A 22,682-nucleotide genomic window follows, 5' to 3' on the forward strand; every position below is an offset into this window, starting at 1 on the left:
AAAAGTTGAAGAAAGGAGAATGGAAAAAAAAAAACAATCTGGTGCTGAAGAAGAGAAAAACAACCTAGTGGGAGAACAATAAATAGAAAAGATACCTGTGCAATATCTTATTTACATGTGTATTTGGTAACTGACTGCTTTAAAAAAACAAAACAAAACTGCATTTCCCAGGAAAAGGAGAAAAAATAAGGAAATGAGCCTTCTAAGAGAGGGAAAGAATTGAAGGAATACTTAAACATGCCCCAGGATATGATGCTACCCAGCCTGGAGCTTAAATTCTCTTTGAGTATCTTCTTAACTCTCCAGAATCCTGCTGGTGAAGACGTTGCCAGGTTCTGCTGAATTATCCTCTGAAGGAAAGGAAAAATCATGTCTTGTAGATGGATTTGGGGGCCTGTTGTTGGAGCTCCCTGGACACAAAAATATCTCCCAAAAAAGGTTTGGAACTGTTTTGGCTTTTGGTTTCTGTTTTTTTTTTCAAATACATAGAGTGGGCTTCTCATCAGGATTTTCTTTTATCTAGACCACTGGTTCTCAAATGTGAGTGTGCAGGGGCCGGCCCAGTTGCATGGTGGTTAGGTTCACATGCTCTGCTTCATGGGTTCGGATCCTGAATGCAGACCTACACACGGATCATCAAGCCATGTTGTGGCAGTGTCTGACATGCAAAATAGAGGAAGATTGGTACAGATGTTAGCTCAGGGCCAATCTTCCTCACCAAAAAAAAAAAAAAAAAGTGAGTGTGCATCAGAATCACCTGGAGAACTTGTTGAAAACAGACAACTGAGCCCAATCTCCAGAACTTCCAATTCTGTAGGTCTGGGGAGAAGCCCAAGAATTCACCTTTTTAACAAATTCCTAGGTAATGCTGATGCTGTTTTTCCAGGAACAGTACTATGAGAATGACAGAGCTCCACTCAGTTGTGATCACTGACCTAACCACTGATTTAGACTATCCCTAATCAAGATTGCTGCCTCAATTCGGACAGCCCTCACTGTAGCTCTGCTCAGCTTCAGACATCAAAATGACTGCTTCTCCCATTTTCTTCAGTTATTTAAGCACAATTCTGACCAGTCTCTGGCCTCCCACTTTGAAAAGTATCCTTCACCATGGACCCTTTGGGAATTGTGTAGGCTCCTTTCTCATGGTTTTCTCTCTCTGCCTGGATCTATAGTTCTTAGTCATCTCTCCTGGAAAGACTAAAGCTCATTAAGGTCAAGGATAAGGTAGTCTTCATTTTTCTTTGTGACAGGTGGTACAAATCCAGATACTTACAATATGTCTCTAATAATCAAGGAAGGAGTATTCTCCAGTCAGCCTTCCTGCATAGACAGACCTGAGCAGACCTTCCGTGAGCTTAGCTGACGCACATTCTAATGTGCTCACACTCTTCTGACATCAGTGATCTTCAGGGTCTTCACATACTAGCACCTGAGGGTGCAATAACACTCTCTGAAATAAACAAAGAACTCAGTTTTAGTCAGGGACCAAATTCAAAGTGTCACTTATGCTTGGCTTTCCAATGTACTGTTTCCAAAATTAATTTCGGGGAAAGTCTGCTCCAAACAGCAGTTTTGACCATCCAGCTGCTTTCAGGCAATGAGTGACTCCCCAAATTCTCACTGGACTTCTGCTTGTGGCTTTGGCCCCGGACGTCTTTATGAAGATGCTCTGTCAATAATGGTCATTCTCCTGTGGCTAGAATATGAAGAGTCAGGAATCCTATTCCCATGGGCTCCTGTTTCCCTACAGATACATACACAGTTCCCATGTAAAAAGAGATTTCTGTATTTAAACTCATATGAAGTGAAAGAGTCACGATCATCTTATAGTTTCTCTTGAGATGTCTGACAATTGTATAAACTGAGATATATTATTTGTAGTAGAAAGGAATATCACTCAGAAACATAGAAGATGTATCTAAGAGACCCTTTGAGAAGACAAATGCCATTAGATTTACGAAATGACTTCATCTTACATATTAGCTGTATTCTTGAAAAATTGTTTTTAACATAAGTACTTTATGATAATTTATTTATCATTAATTTTTGTTAAGTTTTAGAAATATCTTTACACAAGTTAAATATGACACTTAAAGGAAAACAATTACATGGAATCCTGAACATTCATTATATACATTTAATTGACTGTAGTAAGTCAAGGGTACACATTTTTATTTCAAAGATTATCACCGAAATAATAGCGAAAAGATTGTATAAAAATTTGATTAATCCAAAATAAGACAAGAAAGTGAGAAGAAGGAATATAAGATATGTGAGTTACAAATAAGACGACGGCAGCTATAAAGCAATCAGTAATTGCGTGTACGTAAATAGACCAAGTATTCCAAGTAAAAGACTAAGACTACCAGATTGAATATATTCATGTTGCTTATAAAAGATACATTTTAAATATCAGAACCCAGAATAGTTGAAAAGGAAATAATAGGAAAAAATATACCATAAAAAACCTAGAATGTCAGACCAGAAGAATGTCAGGTAGCTATATTAAATTGATTAATCCCTAGATTCAGTGCAACCCTAGTCAAAATCCCAGCAGTTTCTTTCCTTTTGGAAATTGACTGTAAAACTTCATATTGGTATTGAATAGGGAAAGAATAGAAAAGGCAGTCTTCAAGATGAACAACATTGAAGGACTTACATTTTGCCAGATTTCAAAATACGCATAACACTACAAAGAATGTACTTTGTACATTCTTAATTCTTACTTAAGAATTAAGACAATGTGCTATTGGCACAAGGATAGACAATCTAACTAATTAAACACAATATAGAGTCCAGAAACATATCCAGACATATATGGCCACTTGATTGATGATAAAAGCAAATCAACAATGCAGGTCCCTAGGGGGAAATGGTCATTTTAATAAATGTTGCTGGATCAGTTGGATCCCCACATAGAAGTAAAAAGACCCTTCGCTCCTACCTCCAACTATATACAAAGATCAATCCAGATGAATTTTCCTTCTAATTGTTGAAAGTGAAAGTTAGTGCCTGGAAGAGAGTCTGGAGGGCATTTAATTTTGGGGTATGAGGAATATCCATGAGGGAGATAAAGGTGAGCAGCTACTTCATGGGCTCCTGAAACACAAAATTATCTCCAAGGGACAAAATTACAAGTGAAGATGTGGGTATAGATTGCACAATGAGGGAAGGGATTTCCTGAGGGAGGGGCAGAATTGACTAGTTGGCCATAAAAGAACACTTGGTGAAATGTTGAAGAGCCCAAATGAACTCAAACTGGTGCTTTATTTCTTTTTGGGTGATTCCTTGACTATCCATCAGTCTGAGTTGCTAACTCAGCCATGTTTTCCCCCAAAGCTTAGGCCAAGTGTTACCTCTTATGGAGGGCTGTTTCTGCCCACAGTTTCATTATCACCACAGCTGTGAGGGAGGAGTAGAGTCTTAAATTATCTCATTAGGAAAGTAAGTTCTTCTCTCTTTTCTCAAATGTCTGCATGTCGGTGTTGATTTCAGACTAACCCTAATCTTAATCCTGCCTCAGATAGCCCAGCTCTAGACACAACTCTACTCAGGTTTAGACATTAAGTTGGCTACTGTTCTCATTACACAGCCTCTCTCAGTCCCTGTTCCCAAAAAGTTGGACACACTCTTCCTCCAATCTATGCTTAGAGTTGTATAGTTATCCCTTCCACAATTTTATCTTTCTATCTGGAGTTGTAGTTCCTAGTGTAACTTGGTAATATCAAAGCTTATGAGGGAAAATGACACAGTCTTATACATTTTTGAACCCTCATCATTTGGTACAGGAAAAAGAAAAGCCTGATACCTATATCTCTAAGTAAAAGTTAAATAATAATCTTCTTCTCCAAGGCTCTCCATTCAGCCTCCCTTGTAGATGCAGACCAGGGCTGCAGTTTACATGTTTTGGGCTGACCTACAGACATTCCAACAAAATTACATCCTTCTGATCTCTGTCTCTTTGGGTCCTGAAAGACCAACATCTAGGGGATGCGGTCTCATTCTCTTATATATGCAAGGAATGAAAACCCTAACAAAAAGTGTTACCCTAACACAAAAAGTGTTACTTTTGCTAAGCTTTTAAATGAATTTTTCAAGGTACCTATGTAAAGTTTCCTCCAAGCTAATATCTTATTTAGTTAGTAGTCTGCAGCCAGTATGTGACTCTTCAACTTCTCATCACCTTATATTCATGGCTGGGATCCAGAAAATTGCTAAAATCATAATGTTCCCTCTCCTGTAGGTCAAAAGATACAACGATGCTTTAGGTTTCCTGTCCTTACGGTCACCACTCCCTGAAGTTTTACATCCTTGCACAAACATACCCACCTGCTTAAACTTACACAGATACCTACACAAACCTACACTCTTCCAAAGGTGAAGGAGAGATATATGCATTTAAATACAAAGAGGAAGAGACAATAGAGGCTTATAGCACTTTTCCCAGAGCATTTTAAAATTCTATGCTTTGAAATGTTTGTTTGTAATAGAAATAGATATTTAGGATGATATTCCATTATGACATATACTCCTCTCACTTTTCATTTTACTATGTACTCATTCCACGTATTATTTCATTCTCTCATTTTACTGCATTCTACATTTTATTAATCTATCGCATAAGCATTTGGTAAACATCTTTTATGTTTGTTTTTCTGCTTGATTGAGTAGAAAATGCAACAATGAGTGAACAAATACTAACCTAATAGAGCTTACAAGATAAAGGAGAAAGCACATTAGAGGGAAGTGGAAACTATTTGGAAGGAGAGTGAGCAATACCTCTTTCAGAGCTACCAAGCTCTCATGGTATTAAAAACGGAATATTGTTAAAATTAGTGAAGCTTATACTGGAATTCTAATTCACCAGATATTTTTTCTACATAGGCCCAAGGAAAAAATTACAGACAATTAAAGGGAACTTTTTAAAACTCCCAAACAGAAACAGAGATTTTCTCTCCCAAGTGCTAGAGGTATTCCTCTTCAATAGAATAATTAAAGCAAATCTTGGATGCCTATTTATCAAATATTCTTCAGCAGGGATTCCAAGAGGAATCTAGCTTTGATGAGTTTAAAATCTCCATAGATATAAAAGTCTAGGTATCCAGAAATAATAAAAGTAGTGGCCCATATGTACAGTCTACCAAGTACTTTTGTGTTCTCAAGAGGTGAATTGGAGAGAATTTGAAACTTTCTAATTTCAAAAAAATGAAACAGCGAGGCTGGCCCCGTGGCCGAGTGGTTAAGTTCGCGCGCTCCGCTGCAGGCGGCCCAGTGTTTCGTTAGTTCGAATCCTGGGCGCGGACATGGCACTGCTCATCAGACCACGCTGAGGCAGCGTCCCACATGCCACAACTAGAAGAACCCACAACGAAGAATACACAGCTATGTACCGGGGGGCTTTGGGGAGAAAAGGAAAAAATAAAATTAAAAAAAAAAAAATGAGATAGCAATAGTAACATGACAAATTGTAGAGATATGTTTATTGAATTTATCAGCACATGTCCCTCATTAGCTGACTTGAGATCCCTTTTTTTTCTGTTCTCTGTTCATAGACAGCCTATAATCATTCATTACGTAGAGCAGTGCTGTTATTCTGAATCCATTCCAACCAACTGCCAACATCTGAAATGAGGCAGCAGGACTAAGATTTTAATAGATGATGTAGAACAAGGAACAAATGAGAGTGTCACAGCATAACACGATGAGCTTCAAATAGGAAAGGATTCTATAAAAGAGTGATGCACAATAATCAAGAAATTGCACTGGGGACTGAGAATGACATATAGGGCAGGACAGGGCATCTCTGAAATGCGTGGTATGTAAAATAACGAAGAGCATCTTCTTCTGAAGACATTAGAGAAAGCAGTGTGCATAGGAAAATAATAAAAATGAGTTCTCATTTATAAATTGCCAGCATGTTTTAGGCTCTGGCTGAAAAACTTTCCATAAACTAGGTCATCCAACAATCAGAAATATCACAAAACAAGAAGGCAATTGTCACTCTTCTGAAATGAAAAAACTAGATATGAGGCTTTTGAGATAAGGAGTCTTAGGTTCTATGATATATAAAATCACATTGAACTGTGAGTTATGTAAGGCTTTGTGTAAGGCGCTTTGGAGAATATATTATGTTAACAACTTGATTTGTCCCTTAAGAAGTTTTCAGAGGAAATTAGAAACAATATGTGAATGTATGAATTATTCACTTTTATTCAACAAAAGCAAGTGCAATGCGTAAAGAATTGTATTGGCAGCTCTGTATAAAATTGAGAAGATGACTAAAACTCTTGACCAAACTCAGAGGAATTTATAATCTAGTATCAGAGGGAGATATACACATGGCTTAAAATAGATTAATTCTATGAGATGAATAAAGGAAGGCACTGTGGGGTAGGTGAAGTTTAAATTAAGACTTGTGGGATGCGCATAGTTTGTTAAATGAAGACGCTGGTGTTAGTTTTTCTATGTGGAAGAAGATAATTGGCCATAGACTTAAAGAAAAAATATCAGATGACATAATCTGAAAATAATGAGCTAGGAGAAACTGGAATGATAAGTAAATGGGAAAGTGAGATATTTTGTACTTTGGTTAGGACCAGTCTTTGAAGTTGTGAAACAAAGAAGAAAGAGTAGATCAAAGCTACTACTTTGAAAGGCAATACTATAGAAATGAGAAATTATTTTATAAGTCCCCAAGAATGGCTAGCTTCATCATAGATCAGCTATACTAAGCAACATCCTCAAATGACATAAAATATTCGAAGCTCTCAGTTATTATCCAAAAAGTCACCTTGTTACCAATGTAAATTAATCCCAGGAAATATTGGCTAAGACTTGAGTCCCCATCACTTTCAGGAACGAAATAGCAAAGAGTTAAATACACTTATCCTTGTTTGACTAACCCACTAATTCTGATGCCTGGATCCTCTGGGAAGGTATGCTGGCACCAGCACAGGATATGAGGACTGACACAACAAGGCTGAAAGTAGGATGAGAAAGTCAATTTAACTGTGTATCTAAGATAAGCAGGAGAGAGTGGGGATGCAGATAGTGTCTGAAATCTGACAGAAAAGTCGTGTAGCATAGGATGAAGTCAGAAGTTGGTAAAGCACATCTGAAAAAGGGCACACATTTTCACTTAAAACAAAGCGCACATGCAAATGAATCATTTTAAATGTTTTTTAAATTCATTAGAAAAAAGGAAAGAATTACAGGAAAATCATACTCCAGAGAAGTGGCATTAGATAAAGATATTAACAAGATCTGAGGGCTAGAGGAGGCTGTAGAAGACACACGTCATTTACTCAACAGTGAGAATCAAAGTTCTGGAGCCAACTTCGATACCTCCACAAAAGACCCATTCATGGCACAAAACCAGTTTTAACTGTGTCAGGTAGGATCAAGAGATCTAATAAATATCTAAGTATTAACAATTGAGAGGCATTGGAAATCATTGGCATAGCATGTATTCTTTATTTGAACAACTATATCACTCTAATAAAGCTCCTGTAATTATGGTTTGACAAGTCTCTCTCACATAGATGAGGCCAAGGGAAACTTCGAGGTAACTCCAGGATTCAAAAAACTAGCGTTCCATTCAGTGCAATAGAAAACAGGAGCCAAGATATAGATAGCCCCATAGTCAATTGAAACATTGGAGAAAGCAAAATCCAAACTTATCTTGCCATAACTATTTAAATTTACTATGCATGTGAAAATTATTCTCCATTACTAATTTCTGTTGCCAAGATTGGCTCTCACAAATTTTACCTCTTACAACCTTCTCAGAAGTTTCTAGATTCCCTGCTTTATCTCCTTGGTTCTCACACCATAAACAATGGGGTTCAGACTGGGGGGATGAGGTGGTGCAAGATATTGAGCAGGATGGGGACATCTGGCAGAATTCTCTTCCTGACCAGGTTAGTGATGACCAGAACCAGAGGACTGTGCTGAAGAAGAGGATGAGGATGAAGTGGGAACCACACATTCTCAGAATCTTGGCCACAACACCCTGAGCCTTGATCCTTAGCACAGCTTTCAGGATAAAGGAGTAGGAGAGATCAATAAGGATGAGGTCAGAGCCCAGTAGGGTCCAAACTGGTAGAGCTGACTGAAGGTGATGTCATCACAGGAGAGTTTGGACACAGGTTAGTGGAGATGCAGTTCTTGATAATATTTCTTTCACAGTATCTGAGTCAGGGAAGAAAGCATTAGTATAGGAATAGTAAGAAGGCCATTGTGGGCCACAACAAAGATGGCAGCTCGAGCTACAAATTGGTCAGTGACAATGGAAGGATATCATAGTAGGTGACAGAGGGCCACATAGAGGTCATAGGCCAAGACCATGAATGTACAGGATTCCATGGTCAGGAAACTATTCATGTTGAACGTCTACAAGTAGATAGAGAAACTAATGGATTTGTTGTCAAACTAGAAGATGTCCAAGACCTTAGGAATAACAGTAAGGCAGAGTACAGTGTCCAGCAGGGAAAGGAGGCTGAGCAGGTAATACATGGACTCATGCAGAGAGGTCTCCAGCCAGATGGTGATCAGGAGGGCGGCATTAAATCCAATGGCCAAGGAGGAAGAGAGACTGAGGGGCAAGGACAGCCAGTGCTGCCAATTCTGGTAGTTAGGGAAGTAGATCTGGAGGAGGAATTTGGAGACTGGAACAGTAGAGTAGTTTCTGGGTGATGCCATGTCAAGTATCCTGACCACAACTGACACCAGAAAACCTTGGAGGGTAAGACAAGAATAAGTCCGTTCAGACAATATGAATACACATGAGGAAGTAGCTTATTTTCTAAAGAACTATTGGAAAATAATAAAATTTAAGTGTCTGGTACTATTTTATGTACTTTATAAATGTAAACTCATCCATTTTGTTAATAATCCTATAAGTAGAATGATAGTAAGATGACTATTTGCCTGGGATAATTCTCGTTTATGTCCCTTTTACTCTTAATAGTTTCCACATTAAGTTGATCAGTTACATGATCATCCTCCTTACAAGAAAATACCATTGTTATCCCAATTTTACAGATGAGGAAACAAAGGCAAAGATAAGTAAAGTCATTTTTATTAAAATCACAGTGGTAAAGCCATAATCTGAAACTATCAAGTCTGAATCCAAGCTGAAGCTCTCAGCCGCTACCTGTTCTGCTTCTATAAACAAAAACACTTATGCAGGCCCTGCTGCTGGTGCAGGTAAGCCATAGGCCCCACACAAATGCCTGCACCCATCTTTTCTCCAAGAGACAACGTCACAGGCAAAGGAGAAATTGGGCCTAAGGGCATGTCTTGGGCAAGCAGTTAAGATGAGAACAAGAAATTTCAGGCATCAGTAATTTTGGTCTAACAGTATTATTCCAAGAGCGAGGGATAGCAGCAACTGTTGTCTTCATCTGACTTCACGTGGACTCTCCATCAGTCACAAACTCAAACTAAGTAAGCTCCCATGGGTTCCTAGCCCAGTACACCACAGCCAGTTATGAACAAATGTAAGACACTTATGAGGTACTTTTTTATGGTTGCCATGCTAAGGCTGATCTCAGAACATTGGCTGATATGCCACAGTGACACTTGTTTTTTTAATGCTCTTGAAGAAGTCCAACCTTAGCCAGTTTTTACCAACAGTGGCAACTAAGTCCTTAAAGAGCAGAAACCTGTTCCTCAAAGGTAAGAAGTAAGTGAATTTGAAAGCAGATTTGGAAGTTGGAAGAAACAAATTTGCCCTTCTATTTTGCCTAATACATTATCACTTTCCATATAATCTGTTGCAACACTTCCATTAGAAATACAACGCAAGCCACATAGATAATTTTAAATTTCTAGTAATCACCTGAAAATTAAAAAGAAATATGTGAAATTAATTTTAGTAATGTTATTTTACTCAATATATCCAAAGTACTATCATTTTAATGTGTAATCAATGTAAAAAACCAGCAAAGACCTATTTAACAATTTTTTTTTGTACAGTCTTCAAATCAAGTGTGTATTTTACACTTAAAATCCATCTCAATTCTGACTAGCGGCATTACAAATGCTCAACAGCCACATGTGGCTACTGGCTGCTGTATTGCACAGCACAGGTCTAGAGTTTTGGAAAACTAAACATCCTCTTTTTTATTTTTCTTCATGTATGAGTTTACGCTTGGTGTTGGCAATCTGGCACCTTTGGCTCTTAGGTTGTGTATGGGAACTCCTTTCATTTGATTCTGTTTCTGGATCAGCTCAAAATTACAGTTTTTGCTTTCTTTTTCACTACTCTCCATCAAGCTTCCTTTAAATATTTCTTAGTGAAGTAATCTTTCAAACTTCAGGATGGGAATACCTCATTAAGGACAGAGATAATCAATCCATACCAAGTTCTCAACTTAGAGGTAGCACAGACACCTCCACCAGAGACTAGGACTTTCCAGCCACCCCAACCTCCTTGACTCAGACTAGACATTGTTCTTCCCCTCACTCCTACCTTAGACCAGTGAAGTTATTTATTCTTTTTAGAATCAATGTCACCATTCAATAGGAATGCCAAAATGTCCAGATATCTCCAAATGTGGTCATAGAAACACAATTCTTTCACATAAGATATATTTGGAGACTAGAACTAGGTTTTGTTAACAAAGAGTGGCAAGAGAGCTGAAGTTCAAAAGGTAGCACGTGAATTAGAAAACAACTATAGCTTCAGATATAAATCCAGATAAAAAACTGCTTATCCTGTTAGTCAGACCATACAAACTTACTTGTGGCCAGATTCCAGTTACCTTAAAGAAATAAATCTATTTCTATAAACTCATCTGCTTTGTTTCCAGGTGGTTACAGTGTTCTTTTTCCTATATCAATGAATCCAAAATAAAGAATTGAACCCTCCCCCTCCCCCCCCCCCAGTATGGAGTCTTCTAGGGGGCATGGTGGCTTGAGCAATGGAAAAGTTTTCTGTCCAAGCTCGAGAAAGAGGAAGGAGAACTGAAACAAGGCAGGATGAGACAGGAAGGCCAGCTGGGAGTAATCAAGGCAGCTGGGATTACTGTTCCTATCTCACTGGTGCTTCTTGGGCAATCTTCTCTAGTGGGGGCTCAGTTGCAGTTGAGAATATAAACTCCTGGTCTCCAGTTTCCACAGGCAATAATAAGATATAGATTTAATTCAAGAACACTCACCCTGAAAACCTCCATTTTCTAAATGGGTAGAACACAGCTTACACTAGAAAACCTTCGCTCCCATATGAAAGAAGTGATGTACCAGATTTGGGGAAATTGGTAGGCTCTGAACCTGCAGTACCAGACCTACTGTAGTCCTACCAGAAGAACTTCTTCTCCCTTCTTCTCTTGACTATCCGGATCCCCACATGCCTCATCATTCCCATCTTCATCGTTTTCTTGGCTCCAAAACAGACCTACCAGCCTGATGAGACAGGACTGCACTCTTGCTATTTACAGCTGTTTACTGAACCATCTGATCTAGTCTCCCAGAAGTTCCAGAGGTTATTTTCATGGCCCTAAGCTCCACTCTGTCCCTTACCTCCCCACAGCCCACAGGAGATAAGACCATTTTAGGCATCTGAACCTAGAGCATAAGGCCCATTCCTGGGAGTTAAGCGTTAGGTTGATGGGGGAAAGGAAAGGAGAGCGCATGAGCAGAGGAAATACAAAAGATGAAATTCAATATAGCAATAGTGGTGAACAGGGAGAAAGTTGAGGTAAACTGGAAAGACTTAGGGGGAAGGGCTACATAAAGAGCATATATGTTTGAAAAACAAGTGTTTCTAGACTTAGGACAGAGAGAAATTTATTTCAGACATTAAGAGTACTCTTGGGAAAATTATGTTTAAATGAGGATTTAATATTATCCTTAAACTGGGATCGTTTCATTATAGCCAGTGTACGAAAAGCTGGGCCATGAAGCATAATATGCTATGGACATATTATTTTTCTTTATCACCCACAATGCAGTGGCTTAATTGGAAATAGGAATGGACATGTGAAACATTTGTTGTTAATGATAGGGCATGGTAAGAGCGTGAAAATCTGACTCACTCACTCATTGAGTATAGGCTTCATCCGAATATGTGCAGTGGTAAACAGAAATGCCTTAGAAAGCTTCTGGGTGCCAGAAATAGGAGTGAGGGAGTTGGAGAAGATGCTGTCTTTCTACCTCAGAAAGTCTGAGTTCCAGGATTGGGATTGCAATTGTGTTTCAGGTGATGGGGTATAGCTGAGCAAGATACTACCTCTGTTGCTTTGAATGTGTCTCTAAAGGGAACTTTGGATTGGATATCAACCTCATTTCATCTGGCCAAGCTAGTACTGACCATAAGTAATGCCTAAGGATAAAAATAATTCTGATATACTCTATTCTTCTAATGCTACCACCTTTTCATAAACAAAAGCAGAAATTCCAGGGAGGCTCCTTCTACTGCCTGGGTTATGTATTGTCAGTGTGCCAGAACCAAAGGCTTTCACTCAGGAAGAGGCAAAATTAGGAAGAATAACAAATCAAAGAAAGAAGAAATTGTGATAGACAGGAGAGAAGTAAACAAAAGTGAAGACACCAATGAATGATACCATAGCTCTTGTCTACTGAGAACACTTCAGAAGCAGAAGTAGAAGCAGAGAATAACAGCTTAGCAGCTTTTCTCACACGCAGCGCCAAGTCATAGCTGGTCCTGAGAGAAGCTGCAGGAGCTGTCCTATCCTAAGAAGGAAAATTGAACTATTGTAGGGACTCCATGAGATCTGAAGAAAGTATGTGATCAGCGTTGTGGGCTCTATTTATTTCCTACGTTGTTTTGCATGTAAACTGAGAGGTACATTCCTTTCTACTGCCCTGGGCAGCAGTTGCAAAGCAGTCTAGCATCTGCATGCTATGTGACCATAAATCAATAAGATAATTTACTAAGACAGCTGGTTGGGTGTGGTGAAAGCAGATTTTTATTTCATAATTGGTGTGTCAGACCCTGTCTTGCTCCCTTGACTACACCAGATAAGAATGTGGAGAGAATTTTGGTGGAAAGTGACAATAGAAGCCAGATAACCTGAAAGGCTGTGAGTACTGGGGTGATGTCATAGCCACATATCACCGGTGGCTGTCTTTTGGAGTTCCAGAAGATATGCTTCATAGGAAGCCTCATGGCATACCCAGACTGAAATGGATATGAATAGACTATGCCTAATCGACAGTTTTATTAGACATCCAATAGTTTGGGGTTCCAAAGTGTTAACTCTCACATAAATCAAAAAGATTTCTCAAGAAAATAAACCAGTAATAAAAATGACTGCAGGGATGGAGGAGGGCTAAAACGGAATGGATATCTTCTATGCCAAGGTAAATGGAGTGTGAGATGATGATCTGCCTTCTATTCGGAGGGCACAGGGGAAGCAGTGTGCTTAGAATAATAATTATAATAGCAACTCATTTAATGTCTATGTAATTTAATGTGTATACATTCGATGTCCTGAACAAAATTTTCATACTTAGTTTATTCACTCTTCAAAACAACAAGAAATAAGGAGAGGTTGGACAGATAGAAAATCTTAAAAGAGAGTAGGAGGAGCGGCAGAGCCAGAAGATGGCAAGTCTGCCACAGGTGCCAAAGAAGACAGTCAGGGATGTTCAGGGTAAAGCACTGGACTTCAAGAGCCAAAGACTTGGGATGAACATCTATACTTCAGTCCAAGCAACCCTTCACAACACAAAAGCCATGTAGGGATCTGCTCGGCTGAATCAGGAGACAGGAGAAGCATCTATATCCTTTGCAAATCAGGAGTCAGGCAGATCCTTTTAAGGACATCATATAAAGTTTGTTTCTTTAGTGCTCAAACACTCCCACTCTAATCCAGCTCCATTTGGCTAAGACTTGGCAAGATCATCAATTATGGATTTGGTCAGGGAAAACTCTCAAGTTTCCAATCTAGGAAAGAGAAGTTTTCTCTGAAGCAACAGTAAACAAGGATTCACAGAAGAATGTTTTCATTGTTGTCTAAATATTAAGAAGAAGGAGAATCAGAACTCATTCCAGGATTAAAAAGTGAAATTTCCTTTCCAACATACAAATAATTCCTGACTTTTGTTAATAATTCCAAAGGTGAGTCTGATCCTTTTTACCTCTTACAACCTCTTCAGTAGCTTCTGGATTCCCTGCTTGATCTCCTTGGTTCTCACACCATAAACAATGGGGTTCAGAGCTGGGGGGATGAGGTGGTGCAAGATGTTGAGCAGGATGGGGACATCTGGCGGAATTCTCTTCCTGGCCAGGTTAGTGATGACCAGAACCAGCAGGACTGTGCTGAAGAAGAGGATGAGGATGAAGTGGGAACCACATGTGCTCAGGGCCTTGGCCACAGCACCCTCAGCCTTGATCCTTAGCACAACTTTCAGAATAAAGGAATAGGAGACAACAATAAAAATTAGGTCAGAGCCCAGTAGGGTCCAGCCTACCACAAACTGGTAGAGCTGATTGAAGGTGATGTCATCACAGGAGAGTCTGGACACAGACAGGTTAGTGCAGATGCAGTTCTTGATGATGTTCTCTGCACAGTATCTGAGTCTGGAAGAAAGAATTGGAACAGGGAGAAAAAAGAGGCCATTGCGGGCCACAGCAAAGATGATAGTTCTAGCCACAAATTGGTCAGAGATGATGAATGGGTATTGTAATGGGTGGCAGATGGCCACATAGCGGTCATAGGCCATGACCATGAATGTGCAAGACTCCATAGCAAGGAAGCAATTCATGATGAACATCTGGAGGAAGCAGGCTGAGAAGCTGATGGACCTGAGGTCAAACCAGAAGATGGCCAGGACCTTGGGGATGACAGTGAGGCAGAGCACCATGTCCAGCAGAGAGAGGAGGCTGAGCAGATAGTACATAGGCTCGTGCAGAGAGGCCTCCAGCCAGATGGTGATCAGAAGGGTGGCATTGGCCCCCATGGCCAGAAGGAAGAGGAGGCTGAGAGGCAGGGACAGCCAGTGCTGCCAAGTCTGGTAGTTAGGGAAGCAGATGAGGAGGAATTCAGAGACTGGAGCAGTGGAGTAGTTGCTGGGAAATGCCATATAAAGTACCCTGTACAAGCTAGAAATCCAGAGTCTCTTAAAATGTAGTCCCTTAAAATGTAGAATATATCACTATCGAAACTATAATATATATAGTGAAGTGCTAGAACTCGGGTTTCCATTGGGACTCTTAATCTGTCCCAATGAAGTTTTCAAATCATCATCATCAATTAATCATTGCTGACATTTAACTTAACACTTACCACGTGCTAGGCATTATGCTGAATATTCATACCCATTATCTCATTTCACCCTTTTAAAAAAAAACACTTAAGAGCAGTCAATATTGTTATACTAATTTCACAGATAATGCAAAGGTACAGGTAAAGGGGAGCAGGATAATTTGATCAAAATTAAAGAGCCAGTAAGTGGTGAAGCCACAACTGAAAACTAGACAGTTTGACTCTAGAGTCTCTGCTTTTACCCACTATGCACAACTTAGCCTCACCAAGCAAGGTGACTTAACTAAGCCCTTCCTTCCTTCAGAGTGTAGAAGAGATAGCTATAGGGAAAGCTCTGTTTAGCTGACTCCATGGAAGTCCTAGAAAAGCCCTCTACTGCATACAATTGGACAAGGATTGACTTCAGGATTCCTTATTTTCACTCTTCAGGAAATATTGGATTAGAAATAGAGCAGCCCTTGACCCCAGCCGAAGGCCCTTAATTTCCTCCAGCCCCAACAGGAATTTCACCTTAAAACCATAATGCTTATCATTCTTTTACTGGATTATTTGCTGTTATTTCTCTTTGTGAAGGTTCAAAAGTGTTTTCTTTGGTTGAATCCTTTAGAATGGACTGTGAGTTTCCTATTCTGATGACAGAGACAGCCAATATTGAAGGGTACACCAGGAACTTTACCAAAGGTTAGGGTCAGAAACTAGCTAGTCAGTGAGTTTTAGATCTATAAACCTATACAGAATTTATTGACCTGGTAAGTAAAATTATCAGTGTTTCCTTGTGGTCAGGATCTAATTATCCTAGCATATGGAATCTATGTTATGCAAACTCATCTGCTTTGCTTCCAGTTGTTTCTTTTATTGGGTATCATCTTTTTACTCTCACTACTAAACAAAGAGCAGAGTAGCCAAATATAAACAAAGGTGACAATAATGGATGTCACAGCCAAAGAAGGAGGAAAGAGGCAGGGAGTCTCGGCAGGATAGCTAAGAGACATACAATCAGTGTAGCTGGGATTACTGATGCTGCTCACCTGTCCCATCTGATATGTCTCCTCCAGGAGGGTTGAAGTGTGTATGAGAAGGGATCAGACTCTAGCTGCCATCAAAGATAAGATACAAGGACTTTCACTTTGAATATCTCAGACTTTCCAAATACAGATTATACAATACACAGACACACACACACAGATACACACACACACACACACACACACACACACACATTCTACACATTGTTAGACTTAAAGCAAACCAAAGATTCAGAAGTTAAAACCAGGGTAGGGACAATTATGTTGTATATCGGTTCCGTCCTGTATTTCCATATTTAATTAGGAAAATTACCCTGAGTATGAATCAGAGAAACAAGAAGGATAGGAAACAAACCCACCTTTCTGAAAAGACTTCTCCTTTACAATAACCTCTAGTCTGGATCTTTAGAATGACTTGATCTATTTGAACAGGCAAGAAAATAGTCAGTAGCTTCTCATATCTGGTATTAATGTTGAGCATACTAATGTATAGCATGTATTAAACAAAAACCATTATCTTCTGAGAACATACAGATTAATAAAGTAAAATTAACTTACAAGCACTTATAGTGCAGTATAGTTGTGGCTCTAATAAAGATTACATTACAAACAGTGGGAAAGAGACAAAAGTAGACGAGGGCCCAGCCCAGTGGCGCAGAGGTTAAGTTCGCACGTTCCACTTCACGGCGGCCCAGGCTTCGCCGGTTCGGATCCCGGGTGCGTACATGGCACCACCTGGCATGCCATGCTGTGGCAGGTGTCCCACATATAAAGTAGAGGAAGACGGGCACGAGGTTAGCTCGGGGCCAGGCTTCCTCAGCAAAAAGAGGAGGACTGGCAGTAGTTAGCTCAGGGCTAATCTTCCTCAAAAAAAAGAAAGTACAGATGAATGGAGCAATGTGATATGGTTGAAAAGTTGGCCTCAGACAGAAATGAATTCCAAGTCTGCCTCTATACTCACTGTATAACCTTGTCAGTTATTTGAACTCTGTGGTAGCTCGTTTTCTAGTTTATGAAATAGAGAAATTATATCTAACTCCAGTGTTCTCGTGGGAAGGGAAAAGAGCTATAATTTCCTGAGGTCCTCTTAGGCATGGAGACATGACAAGCTGAGATCATCAGAGAAGGATACAAAAAAGAGGTAACATTCACCTGGAGGAGAAGGGGGACTGTCCTGGTAGTCCATGGTAAGAGAAGAAAGACTAGCCTAAGTGGATGTTCAGTAATGATCAATTATGAAGTGTTAGGGGCTGGTAGATCCTAAGTCTTTGGGGAAAGGAGGTAAGAGAGCATCAGGAGTCAAAGTTTAAAGATGTGCAGGGACAGCTTTGTGCGGTCCACCTGATAGTAGGTGTTATCATGTACACTGTTAAGAACCATAGAAGATTTGAAACAGGGAAGTGATGTGCTATTGATAGAACAAGTGGGAATCACACAGAAGGGATGGAGGGTTTTGGAGAGTCCTGAATAGTCCAAAGGAAAAGTTATTAAGATCTGAACAAAGGCCATGCAAGTGGACACAAAAGAATGTATTTGAGGGGTGGGGAGGACTACAGGATTTAGTGTAAGAAAGGATGAGGAAGCAGAGAGAGACTGGAGTCAAGAACGCCACTGAGGATCTTTTAACTGATACAGGGAAGAAATGTCCTTTTCAGACCTCCTTTACCACTGACATATTCTCCCAGGTAGTAATATACTTTCATCTCTGTTTTATAGTTGCTTTTAAATTCATTAATAGCTGGGACCATTTTCCTCTCTCTCTCTGTATTCTCCTCAGTGAAACTGAGGCCTCCTAACTGAGAAATGAAGAATCATTGTCCAACTGTGGCATCACTTTGATCTTTAATACTCCAATTCCATCAGTTTGTATTCACAGATTCATATTCATAAAGGGGTGGTCATAGTGGTTACTTGTTCTAAGTGCTAATGAACAAAACATGGTCTCTGACCATGAGATATTGACTCTGAAAAGGGCAGACAAGTCTTAAATAATCAAAATCACAACAGAAGATCCCAGCCAAGCTATGATTGCCTAGAAAAAGGAGTGATCATCTTGGCTTATAGATGAATTTAGACTAGTGCAGAAAAGATTCTAACATAGTCAGGCACAGAACCCTGGCCTCCTAGCCATGATATGGGTGGGGGTCTTTGAACCTACAGAGGTTTTGGGTGCACAAACCTTGTATGGCTGCAGAACAGCTCAGCATCAGTTCTGAAGGAAATAACAGCATTAGGTCTGTCCCTGTCACTCACGCTTATACCAGGATGTAAGCATCCTGGCAACTTCAGCATCTCCACCAGGCCCTACTGAAAGAGTTCCATCTCCTGTACCTACCAGTCTCCTGGACTCCCCTCCTTTCCTCGTTATCTCCTTCCTCATAACTTTTGTGGCCTCAACTTGAGACTCACCAATCAGAAGGCTGAACTGTGCTGTTTCTGGCTGTTGGAAAAAACACCTGAACTGGCCCATTCAAGGGCTCTAGAGACTGATTTTATGGGCTCTGGCTCCAATATGTCCCTTTGCTCCCCATTGCTCATGGAAGTTGGCATCCTTGTTGGGCGCCTGGGCCCTTGAGGCCCTCTGGTCTATTCCTCAAGACAGTATATTATAAAAGTCTTAATTCAGCATGTGGATAGAGTGAGGGCAGGAGAGTCAAAGGCTCATGGGGAGTCTAAATAAAGAAAAAGAAGCCCTGGGCAAAGAAGGGTAGGGAAATTGAGTGATGAGAATCTTCTCAGGAAAAATTTCTTTGGACACAGCTGTGGGGAAGAACAGAATAACCCATCCTCAGCACTTTAGATCTGTGGAGGGAGGTGACAGAGGAACATCCCAAACAATCAAAGGAGATGGATCTCACAGGAGCATGGGCCATAGGCAACTGAGTTGGGGGCAGGGAGTACTTTCCCTGTGAGCCCTTCTCAGTAGTGTGAGCATCATTGGTCTGGACCCAAGCAAATTCCTGGGAGTGGCCCTGTTTATGCTCATGGTCTCATGTCCAATTTTTACTTCCATGATTGTTCTTTGTCTAAACTCTGTTTCCTAAGTATGGCTGCAAAAAATGCTACTGTTAACAGTACTCACCTTCCACAGAGCAACACTTGGCATTGCTTCCTTGGGAACCAAGTGGGATTGTCACGAGTACAGCCACCATTCTGAACTGATGCACAAAAGGACCTAGAAAATAGCCTCTCTTATAAAGGTGTCTAGATTCTTATTAGGATAGGGATGCTCAGTCTAAATGTAGCATCTTTCGGGATTTGGGCACAGGAATCTTGGAAAGAGAAGACTAAGTGTAGTCTGGTTTTGGATCTCACACGTTCCTACCCACAACTGCTGGAAAAGGAGTCATCAGGGCAGAAATGTAGATGGAATGCAGTCTCGATCCCTCCATGCACTAACTCCTCTCTTGTCCCTACTGCTCCATTGCTATGTAGAGTCCTGAATGGAGCAAGAAAGCCCTTGGCAGCACCAAAAAGAGTTGATAGTCATGCTAAGCGAAGGCAACTATTTCATCCGTGAATCAAGGTTCAACGAAAGTATCTTGCTAAGAGCGTGTAGTCTACTCTGGGCAAAGAATCTTGGACCTTAGGGTTTCTTATAAATGAATAATCCCTCTCCACTCTCAAATCATAGGGATGTTGGGAAGAGACAATTGGACTTAAGTTCGAACCCTTGTCCTACCACTTCCTGCTTGCTTGCCCTTGGACAGCTTTCATAAGCTCTCAGAACCATGATTTCCTCATCTGAAATATGGGGATGATGAACCTTCTGACAGAGGGTTGCTGCAAAGATAAAATTACTTTTACATTTTCATTGAACAAACATTTTGATCCTACTTTGTACAAAGCACTATACTACATGTTAGAAATATAGTACATGAAAGAATGGTTTCTACCATCTTAGGTAGGGACCCCAAAACTTAACATAAAGTCACACCAAGGATTATGCTAGTAATAATAATAATAAATCTTCGTTGAGTTTTTAATGTGTCATATTGTTTCAATTATTACTTGATATTTCATTTAATTCTCATAACAACGTACAGAGATACATATTGTTATAGGCAATAACTATAGTTAACAATTCCTGATGAGGAATCAAAAAAATGCATGCTGTGGGTTGAAATGTGTCCCTTTAAAAATATATTGAAGCCCTAACCCCCAGGAACCTGCAAGTGTGAACTTCCTCAGAAATACAGTCTTTGAAGATGTAATCAAGTTGAGAGTTACCAGTTAAGACAAAGACTGATGAACTTTAGTTCAACCACGAGCTGAGAGCCTACCGCAAGTTTCCAGTTTAAAATGTGTGTGTGAAGGATGATTATCAGACTCTATTGATGGATCCAGGTTGATTTCTGTCTCCTCATGCCAGGAAATTGCCAAATTTTTCTCCATTTTATACTTATCTCTCTAGAATTAGCAAAAGTCCTCAGAGCAGAAGTAGTTTTAAATTGTGGGTTTCTCTCTGGTTCTACTTTCTCGTATATTTTGGGGGTTTTTTTAACTTTTTTTTTTTTCCTTTTTAACTCTTCAATGCTTTTAAACAATGTTTCTATTTTATTAATTCTAGCAGGTTTTTTAATACAATTTAGCTAGGTTACAGTTTAAATATTGACAAATATTTAGAAATAGAAATTGAACTACATATATAACATATATGTTAAATGTATAATTTATCTATGTTTTATATATATATATGTATGTATATATATTTCCACAGCCCTCTGACATCTATTGTAGCTGTTGAGAAGTATCTTGTCAGTCAAATTGCTGTTCCTTTGTAGACAATGTACTATCTCTCTGGCTCTATTCAGAACTTTTTGTCTCTAGGGTTTTGGAATGTTAGAAAATGTATGAAGATTTTTCAGAAAAGTTATTCTGTTTTTGATTAATTAAACTTCTTGAATCTGAAGATAATTTAGTCATTATCCTTTTGAATATTTCTCCTCCCCCCCCCCCCATTTTCTATATTCCTTTGTACAAATCCAGTTTGGTATAGTATATTGGGCCTTCTTATTCAATTCTCTTTGTCTTTTCACCTCTATTTCATATTCCATTCTCTTTCAACTTATACTGCTTTCAGGTTAAGCTCTTCAACTTTAGCTTCATTTTACCAGTTCTCAATTTAGCTGTGCCAATATCTTGTAATCTGTTATTCTTTTCTTTATATCAGTGACTACATGTTTGTGATTTTCCAAAAAGTATAGTTATTGTTGTTTTTCAAATATACCTGGCTTTCTGATAGGTTATTGCTCCTTTCTCATGTTTTTGAGCTCCATCTTTTTTTCCTTTAACCATTTTAAACATAGCAATAATATAACTTACATCTGATAATTCAATTTTTCAAAGTCCTTGTATTTAATTATGCAGAATATTGCTTCTGTTTTGTCTTTTGGAGTGCAAGCTCATGATCAACAGAGTTATTTCTGTGAGATCACCTTATGGACACTTTATATTAATTTCTTCACTTGGGATATTCCAGCCCACATAGTATAAATGTCAAATCAAATATACCTGAGGAAAATTTGTTTTATTCTCTCTAAAGCCTAGTTGAAGACAAAATATGTGTGTGTAAGAGTGTGTGTGTGTGTGTGAGTGAGTGTGTGTATGTGTTTCTTGTCTGCTTCTTCACATAGGTTAAGGCCCTTCAAGATCCCTGGCCCTATGGGGATCTATGTGTCTTAATTCTACCTCCTATCCTTATGAGTATCCAAATTCTTGTGTTCTCCATTTGTATGATCATTTATAATGCAAACCCCTTTGTTGTAGAAACTGATAAATGTTCCCATTTCAGCAATAGATTCAAGGTCTATTTGTCACTCTTATTTTCATCTCCCAATCCTTTTGGACCATTAGCACGTTTCTTCACTTTACTTTAAACATGTGCATTTGAAGAGGTTTATTATATATTACTTTGTTATTTAGCACATGGAAGTCAGAAATGTTCTTCATAGGGAGGACAGGACTTATTTACTTACATAGTGGTATGGAATAAACTTTCAGTATGGATCATGAGAACATACCCTTAAATAACATATGTTTGCACTCTCAACCTTGTTATCTCTATTTAAGTAATTATTCACTCTCCTCTGGATCCAGCTGTACTGGGAATTAGGCCAGTTACCTGTCCTTTATCTACCTGAGTTCAAACATGTGCTGAGACTATTCAAAGCAATCAATTGATCCTGAAAGTCTGTGCTACTGGTGACCCATTTTGGAGGATGAGATTATGAAAAGACAAAGAAAAGGCCTGGAGTCACAGTCTAGAGCAGAAAAAATGTACCTGAGCTTCTTGTAAAAAGAATACAAGGAAGGAGAAACTGGAGGAAGGCACAGGTTAGATAGAGAAAAAAGGAGCAGAGAAAACCAGAAAGAAGGAAGGAAGGGAAAAAAAAGATCAGAAGGAAAGAGGAAGACAGTG

The 22,682-nt window shown here is 39.4% G+C and overlaps 2 protein-coding genes and 1 pseudogene across 2 annotated transcripts in view; all 3 read right to left on the bottom strand.

Annotated features, from left to right (window-relative positions):
- LOC139084273 (olfactory receptor 56A4-like) overlaps positions 1-22,682 on the bottom strand; it is a 31,401-nt gene that overhangs the window by 2,809 nt on the left and 5,910 nt on the right. Inside the window, exon 2 of the mRNA XM_070626643.1 lies at positions 1,277-1,453. The gene's annotated coding sequence lies outside the window, so the exon portion shown is untranslated. The remainder of the gene's footprint in view (positions 1-1,276; positions 1,454-22,682) is intronic.
- LOC103555723 (olfactory receptor 56A4-like) lies at positions 7,777-8,703 on the bottom strand (annotated as a pseudogene).
- Positions 14,113-15,054, bottom strand: LOC103555724 (olfactory receptor 56A4-like). Its single transcript, XM_008527483.2, has one exon. The coding sequence runs from the start codon at positions 15,052-15,054 to the stop codon at positions 14,113-14,115; it is 942 nt and encodes a 313-aa protein (XP_008525705.1).

The sequence above is a fragment of the Equus przewalskii genome, chromosome 6, assembly GCF_037783145.1.
Source record: "Equus przewalskii isolate Varuska chromosome 6, EquPr2, whole genome shotgun sequence".
Taxonomy (NCBI): domain Eukaryota; kingdom Metazoa; phylum Chordata; class Mammalia; order Perissodactyla; family Equidae; genus Equus; species Equus przewalskii.